Source organism: Calidris pugnax, unplaced genomic scaffold (assembly GCF_001431845.1).
Source record: "Calidris pugnax isolate Ruff unplaced genomic scaffold, ASM143184v1 scaffold70, whole genome shotgun sequence".
In the NCBI taxonomy this organism is placed as follows: domain Eukaryota; kingdom Metazoa; phylum Chordata; class Aves; order Charadriiformes; family Scolopacidae; genus Calidris; species Calidris pugnax.
The window spans coordinates 6,914,349-6,942,045 of record NW_015090862.1 but is presented as its reverse complement, the minus strand read 5'-3'; the positions used below and the strand labels follow the sequence as shown (position 1 = coordinate 6,942,045).

At 35.3% G+C, this 27,697-nt stretch overlaps 1 protein-coding gene across 2 annotated transcripts in view; it reads right to left on the bottom strand.

The window, feature by feature from the left end:
- The window catches only part of WDR72 (WD repeat domain 72), a 110,835-nt gene that overhangs the window by 60,642 nt on the left and 22,496 nt on the right, over positions 1-27,697 (bottom strand). For both annotated transcript variants that reach the window (XM_014944325.1, XM_014944326.1), the window contains 5 exons: positions 26,050-26,191; positions 25,300-25,542; positions 24,733-24,953; positions 23,203-23,398; positions 12,875-13,080 (listed from right to left, as the gene is read on the bottom strand). In XM_014944325.1, coding sequence (XP_014799811.1) covers positions 12,875-13,080; positions 23,203-23,398; positions 24,733-24,953; positions 25,300-25,542; positions 26,050-26,191 — 1,008 coding nt within the window. The remainder of the gene's footprint in view (positions 1-12,874; positions 13,081-23,202; positions 23,399-24,732; positions 24,954-25,299; positions 25,543-26,049; positions 26,192-27,697) is intronic.

Here is a 27,697-nt window from a genome sequence, read left to right as displayed (position 1 = left end):
AAAGCCAAGCAGGTTACACAGCTGCTTGTAAAAGTTATTTAGCTACTCCTACCCTGCCTTACATTTGTACTTCATGGAGCTGGAAGAAGTTTTAGCTGAAGCATGGCTACCACATCTAGGGGTCTTAAACACTAAAGTATATTGCCAAGGACAACTCTATTCTATTCTGCACCATGATGCTTTATCCTTGATGGCAGGAAGCAATAACTGTGTTTGCTTTTGGTTTTTTTGAGTCTGCATTATTTTGTTTTATTTTTTAAAATACAGAATAGGTTAGTGAATATCTTCACCTGCATAGACATTTTTCTCTTTAACATTTTTAAAGAAAATAGCAGTATTACATATAACACACATGAGAAAGAATTCTGTTTCGGGGACACGTTTGCAGGTGCTGTCTCTCACATAGTTTTGCAAAATAGGAAACCCGTAATCATCTCATGGAATTGTCTCAGAAAACAAATACATAAACAAAGCACAAAATGGCTGGCACAGTGTAAATTAAAGCATTAAATTCATTTCTAAATCCTCTGAGCCCTCAGTTGCTAGAGATGGTAGTCGATAGTAGTGGAAAAAAAAAATTGCCTCCTTGAAATGTGCTTGGTGGACAGAAGCTTGATGATTGGCAGCACAAATAGAAGACAAACGAGAAAGCCTTCAATCTGCAGCTGATGCACAGGAAGAACATGGGGAGCTGAGTTTACAATAGAGAAAACATTACCAAGCTAATGGCACAGGCAATCATTTGACCACCATGCATCTCTGATAGCAGCAGGGCATCCATTTTCAGTTAAGTGTCAGAGTACCTTTTTGCTTTCTCTGACCACTGCAGGGGTAAAACAACCTAGTGCGTGAAACCCACTGACTGGTAATAAATTACTATATTGGATACTTTTTGTTTTCTTTCAGCAATGACTTTACTGTGTATTCCTGCTATCATTACCAATTAAAGTGGAGATCGCGTTAGCAAGCTATATCTAACTGTATATCAGTCCCTATGCTCCAATTGCCTTGGCAAGTATCACAGGGTCAAGAGGCTCCTTTGACCTTTATCAGCTAAGTCTCTCTGACCACTCACTATTTGAAGCAATCTCAGCTGAACAGATGGACACTTTTGCAGACTCTATAAAGCTTAGAATATAAAGATAAATGAAATTGTGTTTGAGGGTTCAAACTGGTTTATGAGCATAAAATATTGTTAGCAAGTTCCACAGAAATCTCAGATTTCAAATAGCACATCTTAAACCTATACCACAAACACAACACCTCTTTGTCTACTAAGAAATTGTATTTTTTGTTGTAGTTTTTACAGATGAAACTAAAAAGTTGATATAACTTACATATCTAGTTAGTACAAAGTCAATTCTGAATTTAGAAAGCCTAATTTAATTACTTTAATTATTAAATGACAAGCAAGAAGAAAATTCAATATAGCCTTTTACATGACAGTCAGTTAGAGCAGCATTCAGCATACGATCAAACAGATCATTCAGCGGCACAATAATAAAACAGTTGGACACTACTGAGCATTCAGAGAAGGCTTGGACCTTCACTTTGAGTTTTCCTCTCATAAGTTTCTTAAGAGCCCTTACTCTTTAAATTATTGCACCAAAATTTTAGTCATACAGTACATAAGAGAAAGCTTCAAATTCTCTAGGCAATGCTTGAAGAACTCGTAATAATGAGATATAAATATGGTCTTGCAATCATATTTATGTATTTGTAACTGAAAAATAATCTACAATCAACAATAACATTGAATGGTCTTTTGAGCTAAATCACATCAGAAAACCTGCCTTAAGTTCCTAACCTTAAGTAATAAATGTTATACTGGCTTAACTAGATTTAGTGTTGAAGATGTCTTAAATTGGGTAAAACTATGGGATACTTTTTTTTTTAAAAGCTTGGCTTGGTTTTCAGAAGAATAAATTCCCAAGAGGTAAAATTCTGATCTGCATGTTTCTGCAGGATGCCATTGAGATTTCATAAGAATTACTTCCCCAAAACATTTTTTAGTCTTTCCTTATAGTATCATCCCATTCAAACAACCATTTAAAAACAGTCCTACTAACAGTGAGCCTACTGTCATTTGCAAATACACAGCTGTCTTATTTCCTTCCCATCTGAAAAGATGAACAATCCAGGATATGTGCAAAGTTGCATTTAGTTAAAAAATAGTTATAAACAGCAGGTATATAATTAGAATAGCTCTTAAACACACACCATCTCCAAAAGAACCTGCACAGAAAGGATACAAATTATCAGCAACACTTTCATCTCCATATAAAGACCATACGCATCTTCTAATCCAATATAGCTTCAGTCAACAACGCACACAGATCTAACCCTACCTACCTCCTGGAGCTTTGAATTTAGGGAGCATGTGAACAGTTTCTGTCAGCAAAAGCATCCATAGCCTACCAAAGTAGGCAGACAGGACAGGCCTACTCTCTCCAAAACAACACTGGCCTTACGCACAGGGTGAGGATCACAGAGTAAAGGTATTACTATACCAAGGTCATTCAAATCCTTACCTTCAGACACTTCACTTAGTCATAGGACAGAGGACGCTGAGGGGAGCATTCAGAACTTTTTTTCTTAGTCTTATCCTTTTTAAACCTCAGTACTCACATATAAAGAATGAAGTGTAAAAAGCCCAGCGTCAATAGCGGTGCCCCAGTTTGCTTTCACATGCAGTCTATGCCTGACCTGAGGTTTCATCATTTGGACAATGCAGTCCCAAACAAAGGTTCATGATTAGTTTTCCCATATGAACTAGTCTCAAGAAACTGCTTTGAACCTGCCTGACATTACTTTTATTATATTATTCATTACAAGAAGTCTGGTCATATTAGCGAGGATGCCTAGATCCTCCTAAGAAGCCATCTCCCACACAGAAGAGGCTACAATGTTTTTTGAGCTTACATCACCATTTGTCCATCAGTTTAACTGCTTCATAAGCAGAGAGCAGTCAACTTCTTTCCTTCCAATGCTATAATCTCCCCCCTACCCCGCCTTCAATCCCAGTGGAGAATGTTACTATCTTCACAGCACTTTGAACAGTAATTGTGGCATCACTCCTGGGGAGTCTGTGGCACAATGTAAGTAATTAAGCCAAGGAGTCTTCAAGCTCAAGCTGTGTGCTGAATAGACTAAGTAATGGATAAACCTCCCTTTTTATCATGTATGGAAGACCACCGTCAAGGCAGATTGCTGGCCAGATGGATCTACTGGGGACAACAAATTTTTAATTGTTCAGGGAGAATTGCTAACAAATCTACTGCTCAATGTAGAGACTTGGTATGACATCAAATGTTTCTCATTTTGTTTTCATGTCCACAGTCTGCCTCTCCGTTGCAAATACTAAACAAATTATTCATTGGATTTAATGCAAGTGTACATAGAAAAGTGATCCTGCAGATAAATCATAACAGTATATCAAAGAATAACTGGTAAGTAAAGCTAATATACCAAATATTCTTCACATTAGGTTTCGGCAGCAGGAAGTAAGTTTACATTTGGTTTTTCAGGAAAATATTGGAAGAAATAGATGTGATAGATAGACAACTTTATACAGACAACTTTTGCTTTGCTCTAGAATTCATACAGCTACTGTCTGGGCACACGCTATCAGAAAGGCAATTCTAAACACAACACCTTTCAAAAAATCTCTTCTAACATTTTTATTATAGAAAAAAAAATCAAAATGAACTGGAGAACCACTCATCTCAAAATAAGATCTGTATTTGACATGGATAATCTCTGCACCCTGAAAAGTTTGGATGGAAGGGAAGGGTAAGATATTTTTTAATGAGGTCTTATTAATTTATATATCCAATAGTCAAATACTCTGTCTATATCTTAGTATATTAACTTAATTTGAATTTAGAAGTAAATTCCCTAACCATATCTTTAGAAATATATTGGGCTCAGCGATGAGTGGTAGCCAAACATTGTCAGTCTTACTCAGCACTGAAAAGCCACAAGATGGAACACCTCCCATGCTTCCTAGATCATCACCCGGACAAACAATGCTACAGCAATCCACAAAACAAAGACTACTGACTCATGGATCCAAGAATTATTATACCAAACAGTAAACTGGATGAACGAACATTCAAGTATCTGTGAGAATGATGCTGAACGTAGAGATACTGGCAACACAACCTTAGAAGGAGGGCAGAAGCACGAGTATGTTCCTTTGTCTTAAGGACTAATGTACTTAAAAATTAAGTTACCAACCCATGGCTGGTTGCTGACTCCAACTGAAATAACATATTTGCCCTGGACTGCTCTGATAGTGCATATCCATATTGGATTATAAGAGTCCTACCCATAAAATTTATCTATGTAAAAAGTGCTAGATAAAAGCCACTAAGCAAGTGACTTTCTATTAAAGAACAAAAAAAAAAACAACCATGGGATTAAATTCTTAAATATTAAAATCCTGTCTATGCTAGAAAAAGACATTCTTGGCAACTCAGGAATAGGCAAGCTGGAGTTTCTTCAGATCCTATATTATTATAGGATGCAGCCAGGACAGCAGCTAAGTCTCTGTATCCATAGATATCATACTGTTCTTTCCCTGAAAGCTGTTCAATCTTACTCAAGGCAGTAAAACTGCAGAGCTTCCAAGAGCACAATATTTGCAAACAAACAAACTTTCTCAGATATCTGGTTGGGTGATTCACTCTTTCTTGTAAGTATTGAAAGAACAAAATCTGACGACCAGAACAAATAAAGGTTTGTGTATTAATATGTAGAAAAACAAGAGAATGGAAGTGTAACCACTGCTGTTGCTTTGCTTTAAGTTGAACCACAGTTTAGCTTAGTATTTTAGCTTAGTATTTTATTTAACTGAGATGAGATTCAATTCGTTATCAGAAGGAAGCTTGCACATAGCAAGTCTTTCTTTTGCAGAGTAAGGTTTGGTGTTGCAAGTCCTAGCTCTATAATTATATTTAACGTGTCAATGTATTTCTGAAGAAGCCACTGCCCTTTATTTTTTTTAATGAAGGTATGAGTTGGAAGCCAAGGAAAGCGTCACAGATCTGAATTCCTGCTGATACTTTTCTTCACTAAAATAATACCAATTAAACTATTAGAGGAGTTAGAATAGAAAACATTATTATCAGAAGTATAAAGATTCCACTATCCTCCTGTCACGGATGGTGAAGAATTCTCAAGAACATCACCGGACAACATGAAAATATAAAGGTTATAACAAAGATGATGTAATTTATTTTAGAATTCTTAGAAGCAGGTAGAACACTTACAAAGAAAATCAATTAGTCTGATCTACAAAAGAAATTGCATCTTAAGGACTAGAAAGTAGTAAAGGTAAAATGTAAGATAGGAAAATTCAAACTGTCTATGACTCCACACCCAGAACTAAAAAGAACAAACGTAAGTGGAGAATACGATAACATGGACAGCACTTTAGTAGAACAGAAACTGTATGTTTCTATCCATAATGATATGTCTCTAAAAACTGAACTACAAACTTTGCTACAGTTTCTAAGGGACAAAGAAGGCAATTGCAGCATGTCAGCTGAGGTATGGGAGAAGATGAAGAAGGCAACAGCAACAACTAGGTTAGCTTCAGTAAATGGTCCTTCGATGTGAAATACTTCATAAGAACTAGTGATATTGACCTTAGAATTATTTCTAGTAGGACACTGTAGCATGTTCTTTAGCACATGGTCCAATTAGTTGTCCAGGCAGGGAAACCAAAAATGGTAAGTCCATCACCTTCAGTATAACAGAGAAAAACCCCACTTTGTAGAAGCATATAGAAACAGTGTCCAAAGTGCTGAAATAAATAGGTAGGGCTTATTCTCAGACTTCTGTCAGCCTGTGTTACTTAATATACACATCTGCAGGAGTAAAGTGTCCTGCAATATCACAATGGCAGCTTTTTGCTCTCATTTTGCTTTGAGGTAATCAATGGAAAGAAAAACCAAATCAACAAATTCTTGACTTGTTGACCAAATCAGAAAACTGCAGCAACTTTTAGCAAAGTTGACACATGATCCAAGCTATCAATATCTCTCAGGACCATGATGCCTTTTAACTGGTAACAATTTAATTTCATAAGTCTAAAGTTAAAATGTCACTGTAGTTACGTTGCTACGTTGGTCCCTTGATAAAATAATTGTGAAATTTCACAGGAAATTTAGTACTAAAATGCTTTGCATATGAGTTATGGGGAGGAGGGGAAGGTGTGTGGGGGGGGTGTAATAAAGACAAATATATACACACACCCCTCTGTTTCTTCACTCGTTTTCCTGTTACACTTAATATATAGCTTCTGAACACCAGTAAAAAAAAATAATAAAAAAATACAGAAATGCCCTGGAAGCAACCTCATAAAAGGTTAACAACTTTAAGGAGAAGTGTTCCACTACTTTGTTTTGCTTTGTTCTTAATAATCCACATCATACAAATGATCAAGGTCTGTAAATCCTCATGAATGCTACCCTAAATATTACAAAAGGAAAGAAAGAAAAAGAATCCATGTCTAACATATCGCTGTTTATGGTAGCACTCCTGATTTTGTAGTTGATAAATATTATTCGGCAATTGTGCTTGTAACATTTCCATTTTTCTATCAATTTCTTCGTCAGTATGATTCAGCTAGTAGTGATTTTCCAGGCTTCCAATAACAATTTTATTTTTAAATTGCATCCTTTACTATACTAAAACAAAGAACTGCTATTGTCCTACAGTCTTCATTTGTCTTTTACTTTGTGCAGCAACATAACCGAGTAGATATTTCTTTTATTATTTATAGTTTCTGTACATTTTTGTTTCATGTTTTAAACAACTATAAAAAGACAAACTCTGGCTTTCCTACTAAGAAAATACCTGTGTTTCAGAAGAATCTTGGCTTTACACGTTTTGTTTAGAGCAGAATATGCATGCTACTACATAAGTGAATATATAGTTTTTTAAACCATACTAGATATGCCAATTTAAAAGATACAAAATTCACTCACAAGTGTTATAGTAACTTAATTACTCTGGTCATAAATATTTCTAATAACTGCATAAATCAAAATGAATTTTTACAGATCCTGTGTAAACCTGTATTTAGATATTCTGACTCCACTTTCTGCCTCATACATTAATGCTCAAAGAAAAGTAATTTTTGTCATTACTTAATTGTCAAGTTAATGTATCAAGCAATATACCCGAATATCCTAAAAAAGTTCATATAAAGAAAAATACCTTCTCCCTCCCCCCACTTCTGTCTTATTTGTCTTATAGACACAGGAAAAATTTCTTCTTCTGGTCTAGATCTTCAGTAGTATAATTCAGCAGTCAAAGGTTTAGCAATTATTGCACAAATTTTAGAAGCTGCTCTTCCTCCAATATTTGTACCCAGAAGAAGTTCTAATTACATTCCTGAAATCACTGGAAATATCATACATGATAAACACAGATTTATATCCGAATTATTTAATCTGAAAAGCTAGGAAACTTTCTAACATGAAAGGTTTCTGGAACATCAGGAAAACAATTCCCAGACGTACTCAGGTTTTTAGGTGCATCAATGAAATCTTCATATGACGCACTGAAGCATTTTAATTTTTTTTTTTAGAAACAGCTTTTCACACAGTTCCAATTTTCAAACATAACCATGACTTAAAGGTATAATGAGAGCTAGTTCCATATAAACACCATAAGCACACAATCTAGTGTGTGGTCTATTGTAATTAAGACCAGTGATTCAATACCTATTGCTACTGGCCAGGTATCATAGCAACCTTGTGTCACTGAATACTGCTGGAAAACTGTTCAGCACCAGCAAGACTATGCTTCAGGAAAATCTACAATGGCACTACAGATTGTCAACATCTGTGGGGGTTGTTACAGGGAGAACAACAAAGAAATCTGCTTTAAAAAACCCTATGCTTAGAAAATTGACAGGGATACTACAGTAGCACTACAAAAAGAAGAAAAAATGCAGAGAGAAAGAAAAGACTGGTTTTTTTGTCATTAGTTACATAACTTATGTACCCACATCCTAATATCCATCCCTATAAACTGAGAGTTGAAATAATGCTGCATTACCACAATGTTTATGTATATCCACAAAGTACTGTCTTTTCTTTTTTTACTAAATACAAGCATCACCAACAATCTGAAAATAAAACAGACCCACTTTAAAAATAATACTTAAACTTCCACAAATGAACTCTAGATAGTTGTCATTACTTAATTGTCAAGTTAATGTATCAAGCAATATACCCGAATATCCTAAAAAAGTTCATATAAAGAAAAATACCTTCTCCCTCCCCCCACTTCTGTCTTATTTGTCTTATAGACACAGGAAAAATTTCTTCTTCTGGTCTAGATCTTCAGTAGTATAATTCAGCAGTCAAAGGTTTAGCAATTATTGCACAAATTTTAGAAGCTGCTCTTCCTCCAATATTTGTACCCAGAAGAAGTTCTAATTACATTCCTGAAATCACTGGAAATATCATACATGATAAACACAGATTTATATCCGAATTATTTAATCTGAAAAGCTAGGAAACTTTCTAACATGAAAGGTTTCTGGAACATCAGGAAAACAATTCCCAGACGTACTCAGGTTTTTAGGTGCATCAATGAAATCTTCATATGACGCACTGAAGCATTTTAATTTTTTTTTTTAGAAACAGCTTTTCACACAGTTCCAATTTTCAAACATAACCATGACTTAAAGGTATAATGAGAGCTAGTTCCATATAAACACCATAAGCACACAATCTAGTGTGTGGTCTATTGTAATTAAGACCAGTGATTCAATACCTATTGCTACTGGCCAGGTATCATAGCAACCTTGTGTCACTGAATACTGCTGGAAAACTGTTCAGCACCAGCAAGACTATGCTTCAGGAAAATCTACAATGGCACTACAGATTGTCAACATCTGTGGGGGTTGTTACAGGGAGAACAACAAAGAAATCTGCTTTAAAAAACCCTATGCTTAGAAAATTGACAGGGATACTACAGTAGCACTACAAAAAGAAGAAAAAATGCAGAGAGAAAGAAAAGACTGGTTTTTTTGTCATTAGTTACATAACTTATGTACCCACATCCTAATATCCATCCCTATAAACTGAGAGTTGAAATAATGCTGCATTACCACAATGTTTATGTATATCCACAAAGTACTGTCTTTTCTTTTTTTACTAAATACAAGCATCACCAACAATCTGAAAATAAAACAGACCCACTTTAAAAATAATACTTAAACTTCCACAAATGAACTCTAGATAGTCATGTATAAATCTGCAAAAAAAAAAAAAAGAAAAAACAGGTAACTATGAACAAGAACCCAATATTGATTTTTCTGCGGTGCAGTAAAGCATCTCCATTCTATTTGGCTGCTGTCAAAGCCACTCTTTAACAGCTGGAGTCAAATTGCACTATTTACAGCAAGAGCCCTTGTCAAGTGGACCATAAGTATTCTAACAATACACTATTCAAATGGCACTTTGCCACACAAATTGCTGACTTGATGAATACCCTATGTCAATGACTAAGGCCAATATAAAAGTTTCATTTTTATGAGAGGTTTTACATTCACATATTAAGTAAAGCTTTCTTGAAGAACTATTAAGCTATATATTTTGGGTCTTTCGACATTGAAAATAATTAAAATCTGTTTAAATATATCAAGGGGATTTGACAACATTAATATGGATCTTGTGTTAACTGCATTTGTCACACTCATCTGTTATTGGTACTCCCACTGGCACGTGCAGCACAATAAAAGAATTAAAATGGTCAAAACACCATGAAATCAAAGCATTCTGCTTTTGTATCTGTGATTTACATGATGACAAATGTTTTGAAAGGAAGCCTTTGAAGCTGGACTGCTATGTGAGGATATTCTTCTTCTTTCTCCTTAGGATGGATTAAAGAGTTACTTTGCCTTATATATAATATTAATGATAAAACAACATAATAAATATTAAGAAAAAATGCTGACTCTTACTTGTGATCTTCATGTGGATTGTCTCATTGTACAAAATAATGATCACTCATTACTGTAGTACCAACAGGACTGAATAGATACTCCCTAGTTTTTCTGTTACATAAATCTTGTGAAGTTGAATTCTTAAGAAGCTAAAATTGACTACACTGATTTTTTTTTTTAACATAAATGTTATTAACGATTTAGTGTGTTGTTAAATTTCTAATAAAATATTTGCCAAATAAGCAAATTGATAGAGGAATACTCATTGTGCACATGAATATTAAAACCTTTTGATAATCTGAAAGTTTCACAATAGTTTCATCTGCATGGTCATCATATGCTTATTAATACGGTATGAAATATTGAACTAATATCCACAGAACTCTCACTAATTTCATGAGATCTGGACTTCAGGAAAATATTTCAAGATGCTAAAATACAATGACTCAAAAGAATCAATACAGCACTTTTTGAAAAACCTAAAAAAAGTTTCCTGCGTAAGAACTAAGGAAAACAGCAGACTTCATAACGAGCACTCATTTCAGCAATAACAAAAACAAATTGAAAGCAGCCACAGAGCTCCACGCTCCTTTTGTGTAGCCCACATTGGGCTTCTGGCATAGCATTAAGGGGACCTCCATTGTTATATTCTTCCCAGGTTCAGCTACACCCTATCCATTTAGCCTCCAGCATCTCCCACACCAATCTAGAAAACCTGTTCTAATTGGGATGTAGGTGGGAAGAAGTGCTGGATGTAATGAGTGACAGATTTTTGATGAATAAGAACTGGTTTAAGTATAGAACTTAATTTGTTAGAAAATTAGACTAAAATTACATATACTATAATAACAGAAAGAAGGTAAAATTAAACAAAACCACCAAAGATATTTTGATAGTCACAGGGAAGTCTAAGAGACATCAATAATATTCTTTCAATGAAAAGTTTTCCCTGGGACAAGATAATTAATGAACGAAGTTTAAACAAGAAAATGGAATATTTTATTGAGAAATCTGAGCAGCTGAGATGTATGCCTGATCAAGCGCTAAAAATTATTACTACAACTCCACTGCCACCTATTGTGATACTACTTCCAATTTAAAATCATTATAATCCCCAAGGTATGTTAAATTCCACACTTTAAAATTTACCAAAACCTATTTTCCCTTTTTCCACAAGCAACACATTTTCTTTTCAGCCACTTTGCTAAATCCATGCAATTTTCAGTTTAATAGGTATGACCAAAACTACACTTCAAGGACAACTACTGTAACTTTTTCTATTGTTCCTCTTTCAAAAGGCAAGAAGAAACTATTCCTTTTAATAAACTAACAGTGAGATCAGATTTTGTGTCAATGGCCAACTAGTGCACCATCTGCCCTGCAACATGCTCAGCAGGATTATGCTCTAATAAGACTTTTCAGAAAACAGGATCAAAAGGAACTTGAGAAATCAGACTAAGGTTAGTAAAAGATCAACGATAAATATTAAGAGTTAAACAAAAATAAACTCAAAGTTATATGTAAATTTGTAGGTACAGTAAAGAGCAGAAAAGAAAATTAAATAATGAGGATTTAGATTAAGCTGTACTTTATAAGTGAGAATTTTGGAATACCCAATATTTCATTTAAAATAATAAAGCCAGAAAAAGGCCAGAGACCATTCTGAAGGCTGCTTCCACATGTGAACTGAGGGAAAGCATTTTTCACCTTCCTCATCATTGTGTGAAGATATTTTTTATCTATATTCAGGGATGAGGAATAGCAGACATGACTTCCTCTGTTTATTGCAGAGAATGGAATTCCCCAAACCCATTACTTAAAAAGTGGTAAACACAACCAACCAACATAGAGGCTCTATTCTTAACATACACTCATACCAGTAGCTTAGTGAATGTATTCACTCCTGATTCACAAGCAAGATTTTCAGAAAAATGTATCTACCCTTATCTTACAACCTGAATAAAGTAATACCTACCACATTGGATTTCAGATTGTATTTAAGATAGTTTTAGTAATTGTTTAAAATAGGTTTTACATTCAGCCTTTTTATATATCGACAAATAACTAATAAAAATATAGGTGTACCTAGGCCACAACCAACCTTGCTTCTCATGATATGGTGTCTCTGTACTCATTTTCTCAGCTTTAACAGCATGTTACCACAAGTGGTATTTCCTTCTATTATTTTTTCAAAACAAAAAGAAAGACCCCATCTTCTCCATCAGCCACAATTATTTGGTTTAACCACTTCTGTAAAAAATATTGTTAGATAAAGCTAAGTACAGTGCCTGGCCAAATCTCTCCTGAAGACCATCATGCTTATTTGCAGCACAGTATCTCACAAGAAACTTCATCCTTTTCTTTTCAACCTATAAGGTGCCAAATTTAATCACGCTAATATAAATGTAACACACTTACACTTCATTCTGTGATGATATTAACAGAAAACAAACACCCAACAAAACCAGCACTGAATGACAACAGGCATCTGTGGTTTCATAGAAAAGCAGTAATGGAAAAGCAAGTAGCACTGTGCCATGATGTGCTTTTACTCAAGTCATAGACATCCAAACTGGTGAGTTCAATTGTTCTGAGGGTACTGCTAGTAAGTGCAGTCACGAGCCAGAGACATAAGGAAATGGGGTCTAACTGTGGGTGCTAAGTCTCTGAGAAAATCCTTCTGTGATGATCTACTGGTGACCTTGCATAAGGCATTCCCACTATCTTCCTCGTTTCTTCTGTGAAATGGAGTTGAAGGCATAAAACTGAGCCAGTGAGAACAAGAATTTATAAACTTAAAACCAAGCCTCCGTGCCACTTATACAAGGCTACACGTCAGTGAAGGTGAATTTATAAAGAATTTGGATCACAACTCCTGAAAAACACTCTACTCTTCATTCTTACCTTATCTGAAGATTTTTCTGTATGAGTAAGATTGTAAGAGACCATGCCATGCTTATAAGAGCTAGAGGGTTTGTATCCAGTATTTTTATTTCTTTTTGGCTCTTGAGATACAGGAAGTAGAGCATCTGTCACTAAGTATTCTGAATCTTCAATCGAAGTAAGAATTGCTTTTGCTGTTTCACCTGTTTCATGTCTTTCCAGCGTGCCTAGAGAAACACAAGAGAAGTAGTAACTTTTTCAAAGGACTACACTATTTCATACTTTAGCAAAGTATCATATTATTAACATAGTATATTTCATGTGAGCAGATAAGTCACAAAACATTTACAGATGAGCCAACTATTTCCTCATTTCTGGACCTTAAAATTGTAATTTTACACAAGAGTCTGTTCTACAGCATTGCTATGTTAAAAAAAATAAAGCTTAATTTCTACAGAAATCACTGCAACAGATACCTTGGATTCAGACCACAGGAAACTTGAGATATTTTGTATGATGTGTGATGTCAGATATATTTTCAAAAGGATCAAAGAAAATTCAAAAGAATACCACTTGCCCTAACTCTGTTCAGAAGTGTTATTTGTTTTCTTCTCACAAAGCCCTACAGAGCATCTATATCATTAACAGTGTAAACAATAACACATTTATGTAATATTTTAGTGCTGTCCTCTAGTGTTCTAGATTACAAATAGCAAGAGAAAGCTAATTTTTTTCCTTCCATTCCTAAAACCCTTCTTTACCTCTGACAGTTTTTAAATAACTGAATATACATACTACATGTAGCTTAGTAGTCAGAAACACAATGTTTCAGAGACTATTGCATCACTTGTGTGGGTCTAGACAACCCAATTCCTTTAACTATTATACCCAATTATATTATTTTAATAATAATTTTATTTAATACTAATTTTAGTACCAGTATATAATGTATAATTAAAATTAAAGATATCTAAACTGAGCTTAAACATATTAGAAATGAGCTCCTATTACATACTATATATTTCCTACCGGAATTAAACTCATAAGAAATTGGTGAAATGGCATGTTTCCTATAAATATCAGAGATAAGATGTGTGAAGGATTAAAAAAGTATTAAATATCTGCTGTAACTTGAAATGTTTTTTTCCCTTAAGTTTGAATTCTTTGTAGCCTCAAGTAATAGAACATGAATTTTCCCTTTCACTGCTACCAGAAAAAAAGTGTAACATTGAAGTTCTATCAGTAACACCTGCTAAAAATATTGGACTGGGATTGAGGGATCTCATACGATAAGTGTTTGTGTGCATGTGTGTATAAAATCTCTTTATCTGAAATTATTTCTCTGAAAATCATCTATTTGTGTTCACTGTAGTATCACCTCTGTTGCTTGCACAGCCAAGAGTCTTTGAATTCAGACCAGAAGAAAGTAATGCAACTGATACTTTGTCCCCTACAAAAGCAACCCAATACCATGGATTACTATAATATCACACTGAAAAAACAAGTATCAGCCCCAGTTGTTTCTAATGTGTCATTTTCTTCAATCCTTCCCAGGACTTGCTGCCAGTGCCAGGGATCATTACAAAACTGAATATTTACTGCAAGGAAAGCAAGTTGCCCAAAGATCTTTACAGTTGCACTGTGTACAAACATTTCAAAACAACACTGGCTACAAAGTTCCCAACACTGCAACATTGCAAAATTTCAGGAACATAAAAACTATACTAGTAGATGCCTACAAGGAACGATTATACAACTGTATATAGTCATGCAAGTAAACACACATTCTTGAAAGTATTACAGTGTTTATAAAGTTAAGAAATAATACAATTGCTCAGCTAATACTATTTTGGCCTCTTTATATACTCAAGGTAGTCTTTCCAGCTATAAGCATGTCCTGTTTCCCCCCAGAACTCCCTGCATCATTCAGAGCAAAAGATTAACAAAAGTCACCAAGGAAGTAGTTGCTCTCCCTTACCCTCCAGTGTGAAAGACTAAGCTTTTTCTCCTACCTTCTGCAGCAAGCCCACTATGCAGGGAATATTTATATGTATACACACACACGTATCCGTCCTTGTTGTCTGTATCCCTTTTGTCTATGCAAATAGCTACTAAAGTACTCAAGTGTTCCAGAAAGACTATTATCATAATATCACAACTCATGATATTATCGGGTATTATGTTAATTTTATGGGCAAGGAACTAAGGCAGAGATTACAATAAATTTTTAATAAGCCAGAATTTTGGGAGCGTGGTATTAAATGTCAAGGTCCTGATTATACATACTCTTTAGCATTAGACAGAACTTCAAAAATTCAAAACATATTTTGTTATCTCCGGATGCATCCATGAGTGCTTCACAAACAGCCATCCGTAAGAGCCAGACTATTCTTTCGAAGAATCTCATAGATAGATTATAGAATACAATCACTTAGTTAAGGCAAAACCACCACAATGGCAAAAGAGGATAAAACCATGTTTCCAACAGAAACCAAGATGAGTTACCTGACTTTGTTCTCTTATATGAGTATATACACAGAGGAATAAAAATGAAGACGTATTTAAGATCTGCATTATTTTCCATACATCAGAGTTTCCTCCCTGGCAACAGCTTCCCATGTTTTCAACTTGTGATTGACGGAAAAATTTTTAGTTGAAAGAAACAGAAGAGGAGGTAGAAGTTACAGATGGGAACAGCAGCATTTCACCTTTGAAGACCATGGCCTGAATGGAGTAAACAGGTAGTCTTGATGTACATGAACACAAATTGATATGCATATGTGCATGTAAAACATATAAAAATATATATCTTATTTTCAACTGCTGACAGATGTGCTTCTACTTTTATAGACTGATGGATGCAAAGTGAGAAACAACTGAATAGATTTTTGTGTTGCTGAACTCTTCTGCTACCAACCAAACTCTGTCAGGACCATGCCATAGCAAGTCTACTATTTTGGATGTGTGGTTTGGATAAGAGAAAATTAACTTCTTATCAATCGGAAAAAAATCCGTTCTGGGTTCATACCCAGAATATGAAATATGAAGAAATATGACTCAGCCTGTCACATAGATGACTTTATTTTTTTCTTTAAAGCATATAGACAGGAATATTTAATAGAAAATAGTGTCCTGGACAACCAGCTTAGTTTCTTACTAACAGAACCCTATGATATCATAAAATCAATTTCAAAAACTAAGAGTTCCCTCTTTAAATCATTAATATATTATTCATAACAGCTATCTGAAATCCCTTATAAATAGGACCTTCTAGAAGATGGTTCCTTTCTTAAAAAGATGCTTGCTTGCATGTACTTCTTAGTCATGGATCTAAGTAAGTATATGCACGTTCAGATTTCTGTGTACAACCAGAGCTCCAATAAAAGAGCACAAAGTGCATAGGAAAATGAGTATGATGGAAGAGGGCAGGTGATCATAGAAGTATGACAAAGAATTTATTTTATCCAGTGTACTTTACACGTCTGAAGAGCCCAAAATACTTATTTGCAGAGTGAGTAGGTGGCAGAGACAAAATAAAGGAAGATATCTGTATTCTGTGATTCCTGAATATACCTTTAAGAGAAACAAATGGGAGGTGTTGAGGGAAAGGATGGAGAAACCTGTGTATATGTCAAATATATTCCAACCCCTGCAAGCAGTCAAAAGAACACTGGGGCATGGTGCTTATTGTTCCAGAAACAGTTATTTGTTAAGAATATGTTGCCTCTGATTTTAAAGGAAAATACAAATAAAGAGACCAAGAAAAGACACAGCCTGTACATGGGAATACAGGAAAAAGGACAGAAATAAAGACACCTCTCAAACCTGAGGCATTATTCAACACAAATGAGCCCAAAAGCTTTTGATAGGGGAGCATAAAATAACAATGGATGAAAGGGAAAAGATAGGGTTTTCTATGTAGCAGCAACACCACTGCTATGACCCCCTACTATACATACAAAATACAGGAAAAGAAAGTCTTTATCTCTCTAAAGCTGTGACCATGGCAACCAAGTCTCAGGAACAGACAAGAGTGGAGCATTTCATTCTCCTGGGCAGCTTTGGACCACCAGATGTGACTGGCTAGAGACTGTTACAACATCTTATTCTTCTTCCGGACCAAATACTACAAATTGTGTCTCTTGGTGTTAGCGCTGTCCGCACAGTTCTCCAGGTTCTGCTCTTACCGAATGATGTATTTTTACTGGGGAGGTCACGCATATTATCCTGCCTCAACACAAGGTTTTCACTGACATCACATGACCTGTCATATCACCAGGCTCCAGTGCTTTCTGTTTGCTGTCACAGCTAAAGTATTGAAAAATCCTCAATATTGCAGTGCTGTTGTGACCTAGTAACTCAGCTGAATTTTACAGCATAACAGTGATCTGTGAATGAAAATTGGTTTCAGAATTGATTTTACTTAAAAAGAGCATGTGGTCAAGAAGAAATCCTTTTCTTTACTAGTAGCCAAACCAAAACCCTCAGTTTTCAGAACAAGTATTACCTGTAATATTAACTATTTTCTGTCAAGATATATCCTTCCATAAATACCTATTTCACCTCAAAAGAAACTCCCACCCACTTTCTTCTGCACTGGTAGAGTCAGCAAACAGAAATTTATGCTCCTCACTAGAAGATGCTTGAATCTTACAAGTCTACCACGATGCTCCAAGACAGTGGTCAAGCCTGAAAAACATCTAACTGCTAGTGCTACACTCTAACATCAAACAGCCCAAAACAGATGGAACAAACATTGCGTTAAGTATATATATATAATTTCAAAAAAATATCAGGACAGCAGTAAATGCAATCTAACAAATAGAAATGGTAGAGATCAAACAAAACTCAGCCTATTAAAAACTAATAATCTTTAAATACATATTTTACATATTAGAATAGATTAACAATGGAGAAGCCCTGTGACAACAGCACTGTATACAGGAGCATGGAAAATGTCTTAGCAGACACTTCATGATTTTTGCATTTGGAAGATTCCTGTCATGTAGTCCAACTGCTGTACATTACTTTCTTCAGAATATACACTTTCAGAATAGCATTAGCAAACTTTTGTCAGAATATCCTTCAGCTAAAGAAAGAAATGAAGAACAATACAAAGAAAACTACTGGAATATCATATATAATGCAGGTTTACGTGTGTAGGTAAAAAGAGCAGTCATTCCTCATCTCGGGATTTCTGCTGCAGACACAACACCCTGCAAGAAGGGACACTAGAACTCCCCTGTTCTCTCCCTGACTCCATCTACGCTACTCTAAACAGCAAAGGACAATAATCCTGTAACAGGAATTGTCAAGATACAGTAAATGTGCTAAATTGGGCTGAACAGAAGTGGCCAGCTCTGAACACAGAAGATGTGTGAACAGTTCCTGTCTATTTCTTTATTACCATCTGAAATATGGCATGAGGATAAGAATTCATCCCTTAAGGCCTGCAATGAAAACCCCCCTGGATACAAACTCTTCTGACTACGCTCAATCAGTTCTCATTTCCACTCTGTATTTTAAAAATATATATTACTTCATTATTAATAATAGAATAAGAATGAAGATCAACTATATGAAATGCATCCTTTTGAACACACACACACACATAAATTCCATACATTTTCCACCTAGTACACAAAGTACATAAAAGTGTGTATGTGTATGTATACACACAAATGTAAAGACACTTGAATATTCTCAATATAAAAGTGTATCCTTAGCTTCTGCAGATTGGGCAAAAGATGACAGTGCTTTTCTTCTTTTTCCTGAGACAGACTTTTGCAAGCTCCACTACCTTTTATTATTCTACATCAATAAGTAGTTACTGAACAATGACTCAAGTTTAGATAACTATGAAATATTCAAGTGCAAGCTACAGACTGACCTGAAGCTTACACGTAGAAAATACAAGATGCCAAAGAAAATGCAAAATATTAGTTATAACTTAAGAGTGACAAATTGAAACAAACAAAAATAATCTCCAAACACTAAACTTCCACAAAGGATATATATTCGTGTTTATGACTTATGTTGAATCATTCGCATTTTCAAATTACACTAACCAATGTTTCCTCATCCCTTCCATCTTTTAGAAAGGGATTTAAGTGACAGCATAAGATGTGTAGAGAAACTACAGTAAAATGGCAACTTTCCATCTCATTGCATGCTATTATTTGCATCACGTATGTTACATTTAAAATCCCCTGAATTTCTTCACCGAGCTGCTTTTTTAGAGAAAGATTTTCTAAACTGGAAATTGTTTAATGTTGCACTAAGTGTTACTTGTTTAACGTTCCAGGGCTCTTGGCCCAAGAAGTTACCTTGTCTCAGCTCAGTAGTGCACAGCTGGGTTAACTCCCTGCGAGCTCTCCCTTTCTCTAAGGATACCTCTCTTGAGCATCAAGGTGGAGGGGGGAGAGAAATCAAGATCTCAACCCATGTGGTGTCTGCCCTGACTGTTAATGTTGAAGGTCAGACCATGACTTAAGAACAGAAGAGCTAAATTATTAGAGCCTTTTTCCAAATATGAAAAGCTCCCTTCAGAGGACGTACAAGCCTTTCAGAGATTTATCAGTCAGGCCACATTCACCCAACTCAGATCTAATTCTGATCTATGACCTGAAGAGAAAGAGACAGAAAGTCTCTGAATTGAGGTAGCAGGCCCTTTATGAAAGTTTCTGATGCAGTGTATATATGTTGTTTTTTTAGAATTACATAACAACTGGAGCATTCTAATAATATATGTATAGGAAGCACTGTCATTTTTAGGATTACTGCTTTATAAAAAAAAAAAAATAGTTGTTCCTTTCTATGTAAAATGTAAGATCCCATAAGATCAGGGCTTAGAATGTGACACGATGTTTTTGGAACTTGGTTTTTACAGCTCACAAATCATTTTTAAAAAATAGCTTCTAAACAAGTAGTGAAAAATTAACGGCGCTGCTAAAATAACAAGTGAAAGCACCCATAGTGGTCCTATGAAAAAGGATCAAAGGAGGCAGGTTTCTGCATTTTGGACATACTATAGAATGCAAGTGAGCTATATCTGTACTTGAATTTATTCTAATCTAGCATATTAGCAATAACAGTAGTGACAGTGTCATAGACAACAATGTAGTAAGACAATCCCCTCTGTACCCAGTTGCAAAGCCTGTAACACTACTAGGCCACCACCGCTTCCGAAACTGAAGTAGTAATGTCTCAATGCATCTCAATTACTTTGCCTTAATATCTTACATACTCTCTATTCAAATTATTTCATCTGCCATCTGAATCAATCTCCCAAAAACATGGTTAACTACACAAATCCCAACTGTTACTTATTGATGATTTTGACCTTTTCTAGTAAGAATTTTAAACATATACTTATTTTTGACCATTCAGGGGATCTGACCTCAGCAGAAATACTCTCTTGGCATACGTTCCCATTTTTTTCTACACTGGGGCTAGCATCATGCAAGAAAGTTCTCAAAACTTGCACTCCCTGGGTGAGTATGAAAAAGACAATGTAGTCAGCGTAAAGTGGACTGAGTATTATTATGATAATTGAGGAAAAAGCTTTATTTAGTGATGTTGTCTATTCTTTAAGTCGCACGAACCATGTTGTAAAACAATAAAACAGAACAAGACTTGCAAGGCAGAAGAAAATAACAGGATATTAGTAGATGACTCATTCTGCAAGCGTGATAAACTTCAAGAAATAAATTCACAAACTAGTACTAACTGAAAGACTAAATCTACTTCTGATAAATGAAGACTACTACCTCTGAGCAAGGAAGATTGCTCGTTAAAGTCTGCCATTCCTTCCTCATTCTTGATACATTTTAGATAGAAGTGTGGCTTGGTAGATATGCTGCCATATGCTATATACAGCAACAGAAAAAGCCACCAATTCTTTTATGACTACATCTTATCATAGTGATATTTACCTTTTCTAAAAAAGCAAAGATACTACCTGCTTAGGAAAATATAAAAGCACTATAGATAACAGCTAATTTCTTTACTGAAGTGGATTTCAAGTGGTGGCTATTGGAAGAAATATTCTGTACTTTAACTAGAATAAAATTTGTTATTGATTTTCATGTTTGTCTTCTAGCACACAAGTTTGGAACATATCCTACACACATGTTATATTAATATTCCAAATGTATTATTAGATCAATATTTATTGTCATGGAAAGATATTCCACTGTAATAGAAAGTTGCTGTATCCATATATTAAAATTTAGGTAAAATACATTAAACTACATGGATTTAGTTCATGACTTCTGTATTGCTCTCTATATCACCACCAACATGCACATGCAATAGCAACATTTAAACTTAGAATAGAATTGTTTTATTTCGTTCTGTAAACCAAAAGACTGAAAGGATGGAATTCAACTCATGTTATTCTAGATCTGCAATAGCAGCAGGCAATTAGCTTTGCCATCCCCCCTTCCTCCACTCCCCTCATCCCACCCCTTGATTCCCTTTGTAGTTAATGGCGGAAAGATACAGACTTTTACTTATTCCTACTTCCTTCTGCACATCACAAAACCAACATGAACTATTATCTCATAGGTAGAGGTCTTAAGTATAGATAGTCTCAAGTTAATTAAGGTAAATTCCACTTGAAGTAAACTACACTCTTGGTATTTAACACATTTCAGCATAAACTATGCTGAAATGCCTATCTATTTGGAGCACAGGTCATCCTCTTAATTACCTGGCAGAAGGACGGTTTTGGAGCTAAACTGGTATAACTGAAAGCCAGACATAGGTACTAGAAGCCCCTAAACTTTCGTGAAGTCATCTGTCAAATTCAACAGAATTATTGCTGACTCTACAACAGTGTAAATATCAAAATATTCATGGATATTATAAACAGACTGGCTGTTTTCCCAGTTGTCCATTAACTCTAGTACAGTAACACTGTTCAGATTTTTTTTAAACTACAGTGACATGCGAGTCTGACACAAAATCAGGTTCTCCACTGACTTTCATTTAAAGAGGCAAAGTCTCAGGCACAAATCTAACTGCGTAGAGGGAAGAATAAAAAAAACCCAAACACACTCTGACTACAGAAACAACAAAAACTTTATCTTACGTCCATTTCTGTAATGGAATGCAAGCACAAGGCTACCACTTAAATTTTATCCTATTTAACTGAGTCAGGGAACACGCTCACAGGTAACTGTGTAGGCAAGTGGTACCACGCATGACTGCCTGTTCATTTGCCAACAGATGAAAATCATAATGAAAGGCTGTTGCGTTTCTGCAGAGTTTTGTCTGTGATGCTGTATACATCTCTCTCCTACATCTCAACAATGCTTCGTCTTCCTGAGTGGCACTGTAATATCTACATAGCTCTTGATCTAGGTCAGACCAATTTCAAGGATCAATGCCATGACCTCTTATGTTCTCCTGCAATACACATATAGTTCACATTAAACCAACTACGGTATATCTTCGTAGGCTTCCCCAGGTATTCAGCCTAGATGGTATCTTTTAGTTACCAACACACAGGAAGAACAAAAATAAATTTCTTAATTGCTAATGTAGCAAATAACTGCATCCCTTCTTGTGTTCCAACTATTCCTTAAGAGGTGGTGATTGAAGCTCTCATTGTCGCTGATACTAGTAACAAAAGATACAGAAATAGCAATTAAAAACCCACACTTTCAACTACCTGCACCCTTTCTGAAGATGTAATATACATGAGCAGTGGCATCAAATTAAGCTTAATGACATTAAACAGCTTACTAACACAACAGGCTTGTAATTCATGCTGTACTCATTTTGTCAAATCATTCATTAAACACAGATGTTTTATAACATAAAACAAGGGATTATTTTTTTGTCCAAAGCAGTCTAGACAGTGTGTTGCAATAACTTGTAAAGTAAATGATGATTTCAGTGTTACATTAGTAGAACTATGTTTTCACACAGTATAATATGCTGTGCATTTCAGTCGTTCTAGATTCATTGGGCAGTTCCCCCTCCCTCACAGGACACATGGCTCTAAATCCCATTGAAACACTGTATTGTAATGTTTAGTAGTATTACAGCTTCTAAAACTTCTGTCTGTCAAAGTTCAAATAACTAGCTTGTGAATCAGTATTACACTCCCAAATCACCTGGGATTCTACAGTTTAACCTGAAACACTCAGCTTAGGTTTCCTGACTACACAGTTCTGAGCTTTGCAATTATTTTCCACTATTAACTGATTATTAATTACCTCAAAAAGTTTCTCAGATTATGATTCTGCTTTGGTCTTCTATAAATTAGATTTGCATAAAACCACATGACAGACAAACAAAACTTAAGGAAAGTGAACAAAACCCCTCCTCTGTGTTATTACCTGTTTCAATTTCCCAAATATAAACTGAATCGTCTTCACATCCAACAATTAGCAGATTTTCAACAGGGTCAAATTTTATCTTCTTCACAGGAAACAGATGCTTTCTGGCATGTAGGAGACATAGTCTCTTCTGAAGGTGTAGAATTGCTACTGAGTGATCACTGCACACACAGCACACTATGCTGGGATCTTTTAACTGCAAAACAGAAAGAACGTCATTTTCAACACTGCAACCCTAGTCATAACATCATTTTAGTAAGCCTGGTAAAAGTTGTCCAGTGATTTCTTTCCCAGAACATTTTAGAAAATTATATTTTATCCCAGCGTACATCTCCAACTTGTTTTTAACAGGCTAGCTGTACAACTGATCTAACACGTAATCTCTGATTTTTCAATTTTTAAAAAAATAATAACTTAATTGTAATTTCTTTGTAGTACCTACCTTATCAAAGCAGTGATTATATAACCAAATATAAAGTGACAGTTGTCCTAGAAGAGAATTTGGTAAAAAAATTGCCTTAAACCAAACTGCTGTTTGTGTGCTATAAAATTATGTCAGGTCTTATGACACAAAAGCTAAGGGAAATGTATTTCTAACAAAAAATAGGGTATGTTACAACTGGACTTCACGCTGTATGGATCTGATTCTGCAAAGCCTTCCCTTCCTGCAAGTAATTTTTGGTGACACAGGAAGGAATTCACCCTATGGAAAAACTCAGCCCTGTAAAGAGAGCTGAAACACCATCTAAGCTGACATTAAATCCTACTATCTAGTTTACAGAAAAAGAGAGCACCTTACAAGCATCAAGAACTTAAGCCATTACAAATCATCTTTTGGACTTCTTAATGTTGGCACATAAGTGAACTCTGAGTCAACCTAAATATCAAAATATGCCTTCACAGGCTTTTTAAGAGGAAAAAGATGAAATCCCAGTCCCATGGAATACAATGGGGACAAAATTTCAACAAAATTTCATAGAGCTTGCAGTAATTCAGTTCAATCTTATTCCAAATTTTTAGTTCAAAAATCACTTAGAAACATACAAAATTATTTGAAATCTCATAAAACACAAGAACATACATCCAAAAGACCGCAAGGATGTGTCAGGAACCAAAATCAAGCATACACATTCAGATTAAAATATTATTAGTCCAAATCTTTTCTTATTATGTTCAAACCCCTAGCCTTACTAATTACACTTTTTAACTTCAGAAGTTAGGAGATAATCAGATTAACAGTTGTAATAATAAAAATGGTGAATAGAATGTTAAGAGCTAAAATTTAATACATCACTGGTTTAGGATCATTTTTCTGCATCACTGAAGTTACAAACTAACAAGAAATCAACCCCCTGAAATTAAAAGCAACTTCTAAACAAGACCATTAAAATCAATGTAAATTAAGAATAAAGTGCTGAGAAGTATTTCCATTTTTTCTCATGTACATATACACACACATATATACATGTTTATAGAGATACAATTTTTTTCTTGAGACATCATTTATTATATATACTGATATATACTTACTTTATACTTTTCTGGAGATCGCAAAAGCTCTGTCACTGGACCAGACTGTAGACTAAATTGGTGTAAAATGTCTCCAGTAAATATATCCCAGCAGATCACGATAGAATCCTGGCCCCCTGATAACAGCCAGCTTGGATCAAATCTTACTGATTTATCATGTGGATAAAGTAAACAAGTGACTCTGCTACTATGACCATTCAGAACCTTATAAGGTAAATGATCTGAAACAAAATAGTGCATAAGTTATTTCTGTTTTTTAAGAATAGAGGTTCCATATTTTACATTACATTCACTAAAAGTCAAGAGATTCAAAAGACTAAATACAACAATCCTTTACATGGGGTCAAAGAATTTTGAATGCGTTCTTAAAAGGGAGGACAAAGGGCTGCATTCTGAGCTTCATCTACTGAGTGGTACTCTTTTTATTCCTTCAAAGGAATGATCTTTTGGAGGGAAAGTGACAAAGATGGCTACTCCCCATACAGGGATCACTGGAGGGGATGTCAGAAGTACGCAGTATTCTAATGCTTGACTGAGATGAATTTGGACAAAATTGTCAAAACTTACCTTTCAAAGATATGTTGTCTAAAAGTCTTGCTCTTGCAGTTTTTAAACCTAGTGTTATGAAAATTTTCCCATTTTCACATCCACACACAAGCTTATCGAGACTGGGTATGTATACAGAGGAACTGACAACTGCACTTTCGATTCCATCTTTAGATGCACACAGATGATCAATAATGCCTTCTGACATTGAATGGTGTTTATCAAAGTTATCTTGAAGACTCCATGTTGCTGTAATTGGGATCTCTAAAGGGTGGGAGAAGAGAGTCAGGAATTCATGATTTTTTTTTTACTCAAAATAAAATAAAAATCCAAACAAAGCAAAATATACATTCTCATCTCTTCTTCATTTCTCCTAACTTACCTCTTTTGCAGCCTAGCCATGGAAAGTCAGCAGCTGCTATTCCAACACTAAATCACATCTCACTAAATCCTTTCCTTTATACCTCCCTATGAACAACAATAAGCGGGACGAACTAAGTAAATTTTCATGACATTTGGTATAAAAGCTTTTATTGGCAGATGGTAAGGAAATACGAGCATTTATTTGTCCAGATCCATGAAGAATTTCTAGACACCTTTGTTAGTGTCTTGCTCCTTCTAACTACACGCAATCATCACACAATTCACACAATGAATGAACGAACATAATTTTCTAGCATAAAGATTTTTTCATGAGAATTTAAGTTTTCATGAAAATGGTCTCAAAGACACAATTAAAAAGATAGTCTCAAGAGCATAGAATTGCCAAACCTTTTGGTGAACCATCAAATGTTGACACAGGGACATCAGGTACATGCCACAAAGTGATCCTTCCTGAAGCTTCACCAGAAAAAAGAACCTTATAGAAAGGCTCCTTTCTTTCATTCATGAAGCCCATGACAAAAGGAAAACTCTGCCAAAAACAACAGTAAATCAATATTCTGATATGAATGAGCTGATAAAATAATGTAATAATTAATCGCAAATTCAAAGGGTTTTTTGCATCAAAAGCTGTAGAAATACAAGACAAAAAATGGCTGAACCCTCTCTTGCCACTAAGTTCTGCTCAGACCAGGTCTACTCATCCTGGCTCAAGCCCCTTGAAGATCACCTCTGTTTTGCCAGTATCCTTGGCTAAGTCTACATCCCAAATGGAAAAGTTGAATGGGTTTACTGTCTCTTAATGGAGAATCTAACAGTATCACAAACATAAAAAAATGGTAGCATAAGCACCAAGATTAGGCTGAAAAAAGTGCAGTGAAACATTGATAATCTTCACATCAAACCAAATTCAAAACAGCTTCAATCATGATAGCTTAAATGACTACAAATCATGAAAGGTAAGAATTATGCTTTTACATAGGTAGGTAGCAATCTATAACACCATCATTCAGACATCTGGAAAAAGTTATATACTAGAGAGGTATGATATCACTGATAAACAGACCTTCTGACATTTACCTAGTTTAATTTAGTCCATGCTAAAACTTATTGTAGTATATCTGTCTCAGACAAACACTATGGTTTTTATTCTCCCATGAAGGTGAGACGTCTGTAGGTATAACACCACAGATAATTCTCTCACCACATGAGTAACATCCCAACTACGTGATAATCTACTCGTGACTTGTCAAGAACACCCTGTTTAGTTGTACATAAGCTTTCTTCTCAAGTATTAATTAAAAGCAGGTGAGGTGTCTAAGGGGAGGCTTCTAGTGGATCAAAACCCTCGCAAAAGTCAAGAGAAATAGGAACCTCCAGGTATGTCTACATTAGTATGTTTGAGTTTTCACCAGGTGTGTATTTTGGAAGTGAACGCTTAGGGTTGTGTTGTGGAGCTGTCTTGGAGCACCAGATCAGTATCCTTTTTCAGCAAGCTACTTTCCAGTAAGTAAACTGGAAGATATGTGCAGGAGCACACACACAAAGAAAATCCACATAAAAAAAAATCCAAAAGCACACCCTGTACTGTAGACAGTGTGGGTGAAAGGTCATCAGCACAAACTGTCTAGTTCCACCCATCACCTTTACTTAGATCGTGTAGACACAGCTTGACTCTGTTTGCCCCTTCAAGACATTTTAATAACATCCCCACATGTTGGATATATTTTATTTACAACATTGAAGTTTGGGAGTAAATTCCACAGTAAGCAACCATACTGTAATGTGGTTCAATTTTTAATCTAAGAATAGAGATCAAATCAAATGATCACACAGGCAGTTTTGTTGTCTCAAATCAGCTATAAAAATTATTCAGGTAGTGAGGTAAATATTAAAGCAGAAATATCAAAAAAATACAGGGGATGTTATTTTCAAAAAAAGCATATGTTTTGGGGGAAGCATATATGAGCTTCCTACCACCACTGTAACACTATTATTCCCTAAGCCATGTGTTCTGGCTTTCCCCCCCCCCCCCCCC